Source organism: Mirounga leonina, unplaced genomic scaffold, assembly GCF_011800145.1.
Source record: "Mirounga leonina isolate KUSES-001 unplaced genomic scaffold, KU_Mleo_1.0 Mir_53, whole genome shotgun sequence".
In the NCBI taxonomy this organism is placed as follows: Eukaryota; Metazoa; Chordata; class Mammalia; order Carnivora; family Phocidae; genus Mirounga; species Mirounga leonina.
In genome coordinates this window covers 80,583,869-80,598,427 of record NW_023270807.1, presented here as the reverse complement: position 1 = coordinate 80,598,427, position 14,559 = coordinate 80,583,869, and the positions used below count along the sequence as shown (strand labels likewise).

General features: G+C 35.1%; 1 protein-coding gene and 1 pseudogene across 1 annotated transcript in view; both read right to left on the bottom strand.

Moving 5' to 3' along the window:
* Positions 1-1,203: 1,203 nt before the first annotated feature.
* The window catches only part of CUNH6orf58 (chromosome unknown C6orf58 homolog), a 20,521-nt gene continuing 7,165 nt past the window's right edge, over positions 1,204-14,559 (bottom strand). Inside the window, exons 5-6 of the mRNA XM_034990580.1 lie at positions 12,030-12,268; positions 1,204-1,526 (exon numbers count right to left, since the gene is read on the bottom strand). Of these exons, the coding sequence (XP_034846471.1) occupies positions 1,399-1,526; positions 12,030-12,268 (367 nt within the window). The 3' untranslated portion in view covers positions 1,204-1,398. The remainder of the gene's footprint in view (positions 1,527-12,029; positions 12,269-14,559) is intronic.
* On the bottom strand, positions 5,417-5,929 carry LOC118000730 (annotated as a pseudogene).

Here is a 14,559-nt window from a genome sequence, read left to right as displayed (position 1 = left end):
GAAACCTCTATCAATTCTTTTTCATTTATTCAAACTTTCATTTTTTTTTCACTTATTCATCCAAATAAGACTATATTTGAGTGCTCAGTAAAACTTCTGTCCTGGGTCCTAAGGATGCAGCTATTATAGAAAATAAAGTTTTACCATCATGGAGCTCCCACACTGGTGTAGGAAGGCAGACAAGAAACAAAGAAACTAACAGAGCATGTGATAGGTGGAGACAAGTGATATGAAGAAAAAAATAAAGCAGGATAAAAAGGATAGAGATTGTTGAGTGGGCACAAATTTACACAAAGAAGTCAAAGAATATCCTGACAGTCAGAGAAGGTGGCACTGGAAAAAAGACCGGTAGGAGGTGAAGAGATGAGGTAGGCAGTGATTTAGGGGAAGAGCATTCTTGACGGAAAGGAAACAATGCTCTGAAAATCATGACTCATGGGTGTGTTTTAGTGTTTGAGGAAGAGCAAGGAGGCCGGTGTGAAAGGGGAGAGTGGGAGGAGAGCAGGGCAAAGGGAGTGAGGGATCCAGATCACGTCAGCTGCATGAGCCACATATATATATGCTGTGGGTTTTGCCCTGGGAGAGAGCACAAGCCATTTTAAGTTTGAGCAGAGGAGAAACATGATCTGACTTACAACTGAAAAGATCCCTCTGGTCATGATGTGGACATTACTTATACCAGAAAGAGAGCAAGGGTAGGAGCATTTCTTTTTCCAACAGTTAGAGGGCAGATTTAGTCTGTGGATGAGGCCCTGGGAAAACCTGCATATGAAAGCTTTATTTCAGCTTTGGAAGTCACCACCTCTCTCTCCTGAAAGAGAACAACACTGACAAACATGACGCTTAAGCATTCATTATCAAGTGTGGACCAGAGGAGGGCAAACAGTGTGTAATTGCTATAAAACTGTAGTCAGTGGAAACACACACACAAGAAGACAAATCAGTATGTATTCCATCTGCCAGTTCTGTTTTATGAGTTTTAAAAATTTAGTTGACTGTCAGTATTTAGTTTTAAAATGTTCTGGATTTTGGTTATAAATCAGCAAGACATACTGCTCTAAATGTCATGTAATTAGGTTATATAGGGTGACAACAAAAGAGCCATATAATTTTAATGTCTGTTTATTGATTTCACAGGGATTTATAATAGCTTAAGATAATTTCCTTTAGATGCTAAACATTTTAAGTATTGATAAATTTAAAAAATCAAGAACTATTAATTGAGGAAAAATAATCATAGCATTAATTTGAATTTAATGTTAGAATGCATGGATGGAATCCGAACAAGTGAGCATAAATCAAAAATATCAACAAGAAAACTATATGGTTATGATCACATTAAAATTTTGAAATTACTGTTGCTCAACAAATTAGAACCGTTCATCTTTAGTTCATTAATTAAACATTGGGAACACTCTGAAATGTTGGATTAAAGATTTCAAGAATTATTTGAAAAAGCTCTAGAACTTCCTTCCTTACATCATGATTCTTCATTAAAATTGTCCATACAGTCAATAAAAATGAACCTGGAAAAGATATAAAATTATTACATGTAAATTCAAGTTAATACTTAATTGTTAAAATGTTTATTTTGCATATATATATTTTGTATATAAAAATTTTGCATGTATTTTGCATATAAAATTAACATTCATTACTTGATAATTATACACATGAAGTTTTTAAATTTAAAATTTATTGACCAACTCATTATAAAAATTAATAAGAAATACAAATAATCAGAAAACTAGGAAAAGTGCATAAACACATAGAAAGAATTGTAAATTCATCAACAAAACTAAAAGGCAACCTTAGAATGGGAGAAGATATTTGCAAATGACATATCAGATAAAGGGATAGTATCCAAGATCTGTAAAGAACTTATCAGACTCAACACTCAAAGAACAAATAAGCCAGTCAAGAAATGGGCAGAAGGCATGAACAGACATTTCTCCAAAGAAGACATACAAATGGCCAACAGACACATGAAAAAATGCTCCACATCACTTGCCATCAAGGAAATACAAATCAAAAGCACAATGAGATATCACCTCACACCAGTCAAAATGGCTAAAATGAACAAGTCAGGAAACAACAAATATTATTGAGGATGTAGAGAAAGGGGAACCCTCTTACACTGTTGGTGGGAGTGCAAGCTGGTGCAGCCACTCTGGAAAACAGTATGGAGGGTCCTCAAGAAGTTGAAAATAGAGGTACCCCATGACCTAATAATTGCACTACTAGGTATTTACACAAGAGATACAAATGTAGTGATCCGAAAGAGCAACTGCACCCCAATGTTTATAGCAGCAATGTCCACAATTGTCAAACTATGGAAAGAGCCTAGATGTCCACTGACAGATGAATGGATAAAGATGTGATATATACATACAATGGAATACTACTCAGCCACCAAAAAGGATGAAATCTTACCATTTACAATTTACAATGAGCAAAATAAGTCAATCGGAGAAAGACAATTATCATATGGTTTCACTCATATGTGGAATATAAGAAACAGTGCAGAGGATCATAGGGGAAGGGAGGGAAAACTGAATGGGAAGAAATCAGAGAGGGAGACAGACCTTAAGCGACTCTTAACTATAGGAAACAAACTGAGGGTTGCTGGAGGGGTAGGTGGGTGGGGGGATGGAGTAATTGGGTGCATGAAGGAGGGAACATGATGTATTGAGCAGTGGGTGTTATATAAAACTGCTGAATTACTGAACTCTACATCTGAAACTAATGATGTACTATATGTTGGCTAATGAATTTAAATTAAAAAAAGAAAGAATTATAAATTCATACAACAGTGAAGAAGCATTTTCTGCATAAGAAACTAACCTAAGTTAGAGAAATTGCTATACAGTAGTGGCTTAAAGGAAACAGAAGCCTCAGTTCAGTTTTATGACAAAAATGTAAACTCCTGAAAACTATTTTAAGTACCACTCAGCAATATATGACTCATTGACTTTAATTCATTTCCTTTCTACAAATGTATTGGTAAAATCATAAACCCTATGCCAAGAAAAACATACATAAAATGCCATTATTACATTATTGACAAAGCTTATAAGAGAAAATAATGCCTACAGTTATAGTAAATTTATTAAATGAAATGCTACATATCCTTTAAGCAGAAGGAGTTGGATCAATATTTCCTGATATCAAAGAGCTTCAAGAAAATTTTCTAGTAAAAAAATATAGTGCAAGGCAGTGAGTATGATTTCATTTGTGCAAACAACATAGGTTTTATTTATCCACTTATATACACTGTTTTATGTACAAACACATTCTAGGAATTTGCACCACTTTTAAAAATTGGGTGAAGGGCCAAGAAATGTAAATGAAGAGAGGTGGGAAGAAGACTTTAATTTTCATTTAATGTGTCAAAGCACTTAGACATTTAAAGTTTGAATACAATAAATATAGTTTAAGATAAATCAGTAAAAGTAACAGCAATTTAAAAGAAAAAGAGTTTTTAAAACAATTTTTGAAGAGAAGAAATATTTCAGGTTAGATCTGTTAACATATGAGAGGTAACAGTTTGAAAGTGTCCAGAACGCTTGGTCCCAGGTCTACTTCTGTTTTCTTCCTACACTCTGGGGATGGGAGGATAATGCTTAATTGTAAACATCATTTACTCCTTTCCATGGAGATGGAGCATGTTACCTGATTGGTGGATGAAAGTATTTGGTTCATGTTTCTCAATTAGCTAGAGTTAATCTGTTATAAAGTCCCAAGACCCAAGGATAGTTCTTTTCTCTTCTTTCTATTTAAACTAGTGAGGAAGTTAGGCTAGTTTTAAATCTTCATATTTGATCAATGTTGAGTCAGTCAACACATCCAACAAGAAAGCAAAGGGCTGACACTAGAGTTCAGACTTATCTAGAGGGTAGATTTCAGTATACAGGAGGATGATGTGTTAAAGAGAAGGAACACAGGCTTTAACATAATATGCCAGGATGCAAATTTATTGTCTCATTTCCAGCTGGTGAATTATTTAAACTTACAAAACCTCTGTTTCTTTATTAGTAAAATATTGGCAATAAAGTTTTCTTACACCAAAGAAAAATGTTATTAAAGTATAGATTACTGGTTATTTAAAAATACATGGGAAAAGACAAACATACAAAGGCATTATCATACAACTGATTTCTATACTCAATACTTTCGGAATACAAAACAATGATCATTACCCCCAAAAAATCAGTTTATTGAAACAAACTGATTTTTAAGTTGGTCTAAAACTCTCTTCACTCTTTTGTTTACAAATGTTACTAGGTTTTTCAGTTTCATCTCGTATCCGAGCTTTGTTTTTTGACATGTTTACTTCTCAAAGTAGGATGTAGTTATCTCTTGGAGTTAATGTCAGCAGCTATGAGAACGTTCTCTAAGTCAAGAATTCAATACAATTGCTGCTTTGGAAAGAGTTACCACTTTGGCTTACCTACACCAAGACTCATGTATTGAAAGGCAAATATTAATGGGCAAAATACAGGGGTTGAGAGCAGGAGGACTAAGAAAAGATGTTTTCTTTTACTTTGGACCTGCTAAAAAAAACCCACTCCATTATTTACTTTTGTACTGTTGCTGGAGAAGGGGTTTCTGCCAGACCACAGGTCAGCTATATAGTTGTTCATTTTATTTCCTTTTATAAAAAATGGCAGACTTTAATAATTTGAGTAAGCAGAGGCTTTTAAATTACCATATACTTTAACTGCATGAAATAAATTATTTTCTTAACGGTTTTAGCAGCCTTTTGTCTGGAAAGGTAGCAAAATCCACTTTGTTCCAGATTTAGAAGGCTGACTCCCAGGCTGTTTGTAAGATGCCCAGAGTCTTCTAACACCAGTCATGACAGTGGGCCTTCCTGAACCCAGTAACTTAATAAATGTAAAAATGACCTCATCTATCAATACAATGTGGAGCTAGCAAAACCAACGAAGTACACTCATACAATAGGGATTGGCTGGTATAAAACAAGAGAGTATATTTCCTCTTAAATAATGCAAGGAGATATGTGGTAATCAAAACAATTTATAATAAACTTGTGAAGAGATGATTCTGGTTTACATGTAAGTCTACTTAAACTGACCATGATGAAATGATTGGAAATTTTCTTCTCTTAACATAATCCCATTCATTACAAGCTAAGCTGGTCTTGGTTTCTTATAAATCTGGTATTTCCTTGGATTTATCTATTACACCCTCACTTTATAGCCATTTAGTTTATAAGCTGGGCTTGCCTAGCTTGCTATAAATCCTCTCTTCAGAAAGATCCCAGGTACATTAAACAGAGGCATCTTCTAGTAAAAATCTTCACTTCTTAACAGCATGTGAAGAACCAGCAACTGGCCCTCGAATTAAATACCTCTCATTTCACATTATCACAGAAACAGTGCAGTTTACTAACCATTCTTTCCTTAGAGAAAACTCAATAATAATAAAAATATTGGTTCAGTTTCAAAACATTTTAATAGTTATTAATTCCAAGCATCCAAACACCATGTAACTTTGGCATTTTTGGAATTAGCAACCCAGGAGAAAAGCTTTGTTTAGACGTGAGTTGGATCATACTTTGTATAGAGACTTGCCAGAAAATAAAGAATTGTTGGGAAAATTGTACAAAACTTCTGTGCAGAGGTAACCTGCACTCCACAGTCCATTGTTCCCAGGGAGTTAGGAGCCTTGCTTTACTGTGGTCAGGAGTCTCAAAAGGCATCCCTTTTACTGCATGCAAAAATCATACATCCCAGAATACGTATAATATTCGTTAAGGTATAAGCGACAGGAACACTGAAGAAGGGACTACTGAGGAAGATAATATGAAGCAAGCCAACTGCTGACATATATGTCACCCCCTACCCCAGCTGTTCATTACACAGGTACATGGATTCACCTCACTTTGGACAACTCTAATATTCATATTTGCTCCACCGCCCCACACTGGGCGCTGGCTGAGAGCAGGACCAGCTCCGTGGTGTCTCTTCAAAGCCAAATGCCTATGATCAGCTCCAGCCTTGGCAATATATTTTTATAAAAGTATTGTAGTGATATTTATATATGATAAAGGGGAAAAAAGCACCTGACACAATTTCAGGCACATGGTAGGTGTTTAATAAGTAGGAGTTAACCACTTAACTTTACATCTTAACTTTATATCGCACCCCATTGTGTACTTTCAATTTAATGCAATAGATTATCAGATTGAAAATTTAGTAAGTTTTTTAATTGAAATATAATTGACATATAACATTGTGTTAGTTTTGGGAGTACAATGTAATTATATATATAAATATATATATAAACATATATATATGATTATCACAATAAGTTTAGTTAACATCTGTCACCAGATATGGTCACAGATTTTTTTCTTGTGATGAGAACTTTTAAGATATACTCCCTTAGCAACTTGCAAATATATAATACAATATTGTTAACTACAGTCACCATACCATACGTTACATCTCCCTGACTTATTTATCTTCTATCTGGAAGTTTGTACCTTTTGACCACCTTTGCCCATTTTACCCAACCCCTACCCCCTGTCTCTGGCAACGACTAATCTCTTTTCTATATCTATGAGTTTGATTTTTTATAAATTCCATGTAAAATGAGATCAGACAGTATTTTTCTTTCTCTGACTTATTTCACTTAGCATAAAGCCCTCAAGGTTCATCCATGTTGTTGCAAATGACAGGATTTTATACTTTTTTATGGCTGATAATATTCCATTTTATATCTATTGATACATATGTGTGAATATATACGTATACGTCACATTTTCTTCACCCATTCATCCACTGATGGACACTTAACATTGTTTCCATGCCTTAGCTATTGTAAATAAAGTAAATAATGCTGCACTGAATGTGGGGCTGTATATATCTTTCTGAGACAGTGACCTCAGTTCCTTCAGATAAATACTCAGAAGTGGAATTACTGGATCATATGGTGGTTCTATTTTTAATTTTTGAGAAAACTTTATACTATTTTTCATAGTGGCTACACCAATCTACTTCCCCACCAGCAGTTCATAAGGGTTCCCTTTTCTCCACATTCTCCTTAATATTTGTTACATCTTGTCTTTTTAATAATAGCCATTCTAACAGGTATGAGGTGGTATCTCATTGTGGTTTTCCCTGATCTCTGCATTTTCGTGATGACTAGTGATGTTGAGCACTTTTTCATGCACCTGTTGGTCTTCTTTGGAAAAATGTCTTCTTTGGGAAAATGTCTGTTCAGATCTACCCATTTTTAAATCAGATTTTTAAAATATTTTTTGGATATTAATCCCCAATCAGATATATGATTTACAAACAATTTCTCCCATTTTGTAGGGTTTTTTCCTTTTTTTTTTTTTTGATGATTTCCTTTGCTTCCTTTTTATTTGATATAGTCCCATTTGTATTTTGTTGTTGTTGCCTTTGCTTTTGTTGTCAAATCCAAAAACTCATCAGTAAGACCAATGTTAAGGAGCTTACCCCATGTTTTTTCCTAGGGGATTATGGTTCTAGGTTTCACTGCCAAGTCTTTAATTCATTTGCATTTGGGGTAAGATAATGGCCCAATTTCATTATTTTGCAGGTGGCTGTCCAGTTCTCTCAGCACCACTTATTTAAGAGAACGTCCTTTCCCTATTGTATATTCTTAGCTCCTTTGTTGTAAATTAACTGACCACACATGTGTGGGTTTATTTCTGGGCTCTTTATTCTGTTCCATTGATCTATGTGACTGTTTTTGTGCCAGTACCTTACTGTTTAGCTAACTATAGCTTTGTAATAGTTTGAAAATTGTAAGTGAGATGCCTCCAGCTTTGTTCTTCTTTCTCAAGATTTCTTTGGCTATGCAGGGTCTTTTGTGGTTGCATCCACGTTTTAGGATTGTTTTATTTCTGTGAAAAATGACACTGGAATTTTAATAGGCAATGCATTAAATCTGTTGACTGCTTTGGGTAGTATGGACATTTTAACAATATTAATGTTTCCAATTCATAAACATGGAATTTCTTTCCATTTACTTGTGTCTTTTTCAATTTCTTTCATTAATGTCATAGTTTTTAGTGTACAGGTCTTTCACCTCTTTGGTTAAATTTATTTCTAGGTATTTTACTTTTGATATAATTATAAATGGAATTGTTTTTCTTAATTTATAAGTTTATAGGTTATGAACCCACCACTATTACATTAGATTATCCTGAATTTAACTGTATTTATCAGAGGGATTTATGCTTTCATATGTTTTATTGCTACTAATTAGCAACTCTTTTGTTTCAGCTTAAAGAAGTCCCTTTAACATTTCTTATAAAGCCAGTCTAGTGGTGCTGAACCCCTTCAGCTTTTGCTTGTCTGGAGAACTCTTTATTTTTCCTTCAATTCTAAAGAAATATTTTGTCAGGTAGAGTATTCATGGTTGGGAGTTTTTTCTTTCAGCACTTTAAATAATTCATGCTACCCTTCTGGCTGGTAAAATTTCTCCTGAAAAATCTGCTGAGTCTTATGGGGGCAGGGTGGTTCCCTTGTACATAATGAGTTGTTTTTCTCTTATTGCTTTTAAGATTCTCTCTTTGTCTTTAACTTTTGACAATTTAATTATAATGTGCCTTGGTGTAGCTTTTTTGGAGTTCATCTTATCTGGAACTCTAGGTTTCCTGAATCTGGATGTCTGTGTCCTTCCCCAAGTTACAGAAATTTTCAGTCATTATTTCTTTCAGTGCATTTTCTGCCCCTTTCTCTATCTCTTCTATTTCTGGGAGCCTTGCAACACAAATATTGGTCCACTTGATGTTGTGCCATAAATGTCTTTAAGCTATCTTCATCCTTTCTCATTCTTCTCTCTTTTTGCTCCTCCCATTAATGAAATCTGCTGCCTCGTACTCAAGTTCCAGATCCTGTCTTCCACTTCATCCAAACTGCAGTTGAATCTCTCTATTGAATTTTTCAGCTCTGTTATTATATTTTTTTCAGGTTGGCAATTTCAGTTTGGTACTTTCTTATATTTTATATTTCCCTGTTGAAATTTTTACTTTGTTCATGAATTCTTTTCCTGACCTCAGAGAGCATCTTTATGACCATTATTTTGAACTCTTTATCAGGTAAATCACTTATCTCCATTTTATTAAAGTCTTTTTCAGAGGTTTTATGCTGTTCTATTGTTTGGAACATATTCCTCTGTGTCTTCATTTTCCTTGCCTTTCTGTGCTGGTTTTTATGGATTGGACAAAACAACCACCTCTCCCAGTTTTGAAGAAGAGGCCTCTGTATAAAAGATAAATCTTATTCAACCCTGCCCTTGCTCTTGGTTGTCTTTCAATCATTTGTGAAACTGCTTAGTGTGTTCTTAATGGCCCCCAGTAGTTAAAGGTGGGCTAAGACCTGTCAGTATCCCAAAGAGGCAGAGCTCAGTCAACACCTGGATGCCAGATGATTTTAAGCTGGATCCTCAGGTAGCAGCTTTTGTTTGTTACAGTCCTACGGAACCCATGAATTTAATTAAGCCCTGTTGGCCATCAGAGCCATGCAATCAAGGGGTATCCTCTGAAAAAAAACATGACACAGATGTGTGTACAAGTTCCTTTCCAGGAGATATCTCCACCCTGAAGCAAAACAAAGGGAAAGTGCCAAGATGGCACTTATCAAGTTCTTGGTTTCTGGAGAGTAGGCAATATTAAATAGGAAGCCTGCCCCTCAGTCCATAGCTATTAAAATGAACAAATAGGCCTCTTTCATGAAAAGACTGGGTGTGTTTCAGTTTGCTGCCTCTGCTTTGGACCCTTGGGAATTTGCCACAATGAGTCTGCACAAACCTTTTAAGAACTGTCTCTTAGTTTGCTTATAGACTTCTGGGCCTTGTGGATGCAAGCCTGCTGGCTTTCAAAACTTCTGACAGTTTTAAATCTTCATTCAGTCTTCACTGTTTATTTTAAATATCACCCATGGGGGTAAAAAGTAATAAAATCTAGGCAAGCTTTGTTTTCTTACTAATTTATACCTAATACTATTTTGCAACTTTAAAATGAGCTTTACTCTTAGAATATGTATAGTCAAGGATTAAAACTTAATGCCACTGTAGATAAAGAAATGGTTCAGAAGTTTACATAATTAAAAACGAAAAACTCCGTGCCAAGTCTTACCATCAGCAAAAATGTTAAAAAGCTAATTTGAAGCCTGAAAAGTTTAATTTTATTTTGTAGATTAAATTAAATGAATTTAGCTTAGGTTTCTTGTGGAAAACACTTCTGGAGACTAAAAAGTAGCTAAATGACACTTCGAAACTTTACTGTAAATGTATACATATGTTTCTATCAAAGATTAACTGAAAATGCTCATTTTTAAATATCAATATTTGTTTTTCACTCATGCTTTGTTTTCTTTTTTTAAGTGTATTTGTTCTTTTTTTTTTAAGATTTTATTTATTTATTTGACAGAGAAAGACACAGCAAGAGAGGGAACACAAGCAGGGGGAGTGGGAGAGGGAGAAGCAGGCTTCCCGCTGAGCAGGGAGCCCGATGTGGGGCTCAATCCCAGGACTCTGGGATCATGACCTGAGCCAAAGGCAGACGCTTAACGACTGAACCACCTAGGCGCCCCATTCTCATGCTTTGTTTTCAGTACATCTGTTTTCTCTATTCTCTGCTTACTTGAAAACTTCAAGATCTTTGACACTGTGACTGAATTCTGAGTATCCATGGGGAGTGGTTGCCATGAGACTGACAACTACATGAGAGTAAATGCCTCATTATACAACATCTGCACAATTATACTATCAAAGCTCACCATTTTTTCACCAATATTTTTCAACATTTACTCTCCCATTTTTTTTCCTGTGAAAGCAATTCAAAACTGCATGACATAAAGCTGAATTTCAATAAAACCGAATCTTGTAATAAAATCCTGTAGTATGGTACTTTCAAGCTTTAAATGAAATAACTTCCACTCTCCACTCAGTTCTTCACCTTGTACATCTTAAGAGGAAAGATCCAGTTTATACAACCCAGGTCTACAATGCAATTATGTCATCTGATAATTTGGCAGAGATAAGCAGGTGATAACCAAAATTCATGCTTCTCCTTTCATGGTATAGATTTGTCACACAAAAGTAGTTCTTAGAAAAAAGTTTAATTCCTTAGCCCACTTGCTTCTCCAAACATGAAAGTATCTTTCTACTGGTGGGATGTGGATTATATAGAAGCCAGGGGTTGAAATAAGCACAGATGGAAGGAGACTTAGTCCTCTACTCATTTTGTAAAGGGAACCTGCCATTGACTGAGAATATTGCACTGGAAATATTACTATGGCAAGAAGAAACTGCAATTGCATGAAAGCCTTAAATGTTTGGGCTTATTTTTTACTTGAATTAATTCAAATAAGATTTCAAAACATATATTTAATGTATTTATGTTTACTTTGCTTGTATATCTTTCAGATTCTTTCAGGGGGTGTAAAATAGTAATATTTTAATTATGTTTTCAGCTTGGTTCACTGCATAAGAGCATATCTAGAAAATTGAGATGATGTGGTCATTCGAATATACAAATATAGATTCCTTCCCTTTTTCATTCTGAAGGAAGTCCTATAGTTGAAGAGCTGCAGCAGAATACTTCATCCATGGCTAGTATGGCTAGATGAAGGGAGCTCACATAAGTCAATTTGATAGCTTTTCCCATTAATCATGATTAATCAGATTTTCTTTTGAGATTTCATTTTTTTTTCTAAATTTAAGAGCAATGTATGAGGTTTTTAAAAAAGGAATATGATAATAGCAGCAAAGGATTATATCTGGGTTTGTGGATGAAAAGTGGACTGGAGGCAGTCTGGTGGCATCATGGATCAATAAAGATGCATAAGAAAGGACAGGCTACCATTAGAAGGACCAAAAACTGTGGAATGGATACCCATGGAAAAATCATGACTTTCTTTAATAGTATGTGTTATAACGATCTTTGTATCTGATAAAATCATTATTTCTTCCTTTTTTCAATGAAATATTAATTTTCTTTAAGGTATTGCTTATAAGGCCCTTACCTGGAGAGTTATCCACTTTGGGAAGAAAACTTAGAACAAGCAGGACGGTGTTTTGAAAGTCGGTAAAGTCGCTGATGAAGGGGGCTCTATCGCCGTTAACAAGCATTCGTGGTGGCAGGCCCTTCTGGAATTCATATGTTCTAACCAAAGTTGTAGGAAAGAGGGATGCAGCTAAAAAGTCCACAGCCACACACCAACTTCTTCCAAAATTTGCTTCTGGTTTAGAATAATACTCCAACCTAAGAGACAAGTGGAAGCAGGTACAATTGTAATTAGTCCACTCAGAACTTCAGCCTCATTATTTTCTTTTTGTTGTTTTTTATTTTTTAGTTTCAAGTTTTTATTTAAATTCTAGTTAGTTAACATATAGTGTAATATTGGTTTCAGGAGTAGAATTCAGTGATTCATCACTTATGTATAATACCCAGTGCTCATCACAAGTGAGGAACAATAGCTTAAATAAACAGCAAGCCCTAAGAACAATGGCTTAAATAAACTACAAAGCCTTAGGAACAATGGCTTAAATAAACACTAGGAAAGAGGTGAGGGCACCAGTTCAAGGCACAGAGGCGTATAAACAAAATCAGATCAAATGGAAGCCTTTCAAATGATTTAATTGAATGTGTTATTGGACAATTCACCTAATAAGTCAGTTAATATGTAGTCAAGTAAAAAAATAAAAATACACTTTTAAAGGCTCATTTTAATTTAAAATACAGATATACATGCACCAACCAATCCTAGGATCCAAGACCACAGAGTTTTAAGTATATGTAGACTATACAGAGTTCAGTGTTGTCTCACGTAAATAAAAAACCCTAATATATTCTTTTACCTAAAAAAGTAACACATGAGATTTGAAGGAAATGCCCCAGTATGTTGTAGATTGCAAACATGACCCCAATTTTTCAAAACTCTTTATATCTCTGTTTTTTGTTTTTCCCAGTGCCCCTTCCCTGTTACAATTGGAAGGAGGTGGGAAGGAGAGAGGCATAACTTTCTGACCCTGGCTCAGCCATATGATTTCATTTGGCCAATAGGATATTAGCCAACTTGACACAGTGTAAGCTTGAAATATTTTTCACAATTTGGTTTCTCTCTCCTTGCCATTCTGCCATCAGTATGGCAAACACTCAAGCTTGCCTGCTGAAGAATGGAAGACAAGTGCAGCAGAGCTGAGCTTCACTCATCCCTGTGATGCCAATCAAAATCAGCTAACATGAGGTGGGCCCAGGAAAGGTCAGCAGAACTGCCCAGCTGAATGTTAAACATGTGAGGAATAAACACTGCTGTATGACACTGAGATTTAGTGGTTATCAACTGTGCTACATTCTCGTGAAAAAAATGGAATGAAGTACAGGGCAACACACCCAATAAACTGCGGACTTCTCAACAACGAAAGTGAAGCTAAAAATTAATGGAGATATGCCTTCAAAAATCTTAAGTATTACCAGCTGAGCCTTCTGTAATCACTCAAAGCCTCAGGCAAAAATCGTGATAGAATAATGATATTTTAAGAATGCAAATTACCTACAATTTTTTCTTCTTATACAACTGTTCTGAATCGACTAGTATGTAAGTCCTAACAAACAAAGTAATCCAAGAAATAAAAAGATACGGGATACTGGAAATGGGTGATTTAACACAAAGAAAAGACAAAGGAAATCTACTACAAAGATGCTAGAGACCTAAGAATCATATCTGACCATTTGGGCAGAGCAGAGCAAGTCAACAGCTTTGAAAGAAACCTCTTCAGTAAGAAGAAATTGATATAATTCTGGATGCTTTTAAACATGTTGAGAAGAAACTTCCTTAGTTTGCCAATTTGAAGTAATTATTGTTGTGTACAATAGAAAGTAAACAAAAATGTACAAAAAATGATCAGCTCTAAAGGGAATAAGATAACAAAGAAAAATAATTATAATCAGTTTAGTACGTATGATATGAAGAGTAATTAATAGTTAAAATAATGTAGCCGCTGAACATTGACCCAATCCAAATCACTACACAATTATGCAGAGAAAGTGAGAAGTGGGAAGAATCTGTGTGGAGTGGGGGTGAGGGGAACTCAGTGGTAATTTTCTGTGGTCATGATAAAAAGGATAATACTTAGATCTGCAAATCGGGAAATGTTATAGGATTTTTTATTTTTAGAAATATAGTACCAAATATCAAAGTAACCAGCGTTTATAGTAGTATTCTCCCTGGATACAGCTATTTCATTTATTTATGTATTTTTGGTGGAAGAGATGGCAAAACCTCATAGAACCATTTGACTCTTTAAATCATTGACATATAAGTGGATAATATACAAACTAAAAATAATCCAAAACAAAAAAATAAGAAAGCACACCTGAATTCAATATATAAATTAAAGAAATGGAAGGAAGGAAGGAAGGATGGATGAGGGGGAGGGAGAAAGAGAAGAAGGGGGGAAAGGAGGAGAGGAAGGGAGGGAGGGAGGAAGGAAGGAAGGAAGGAAGGAAGGAAGGAAGGAAGGAAGGAAGGAAGGAAGGAAGGAAGGAAGGAA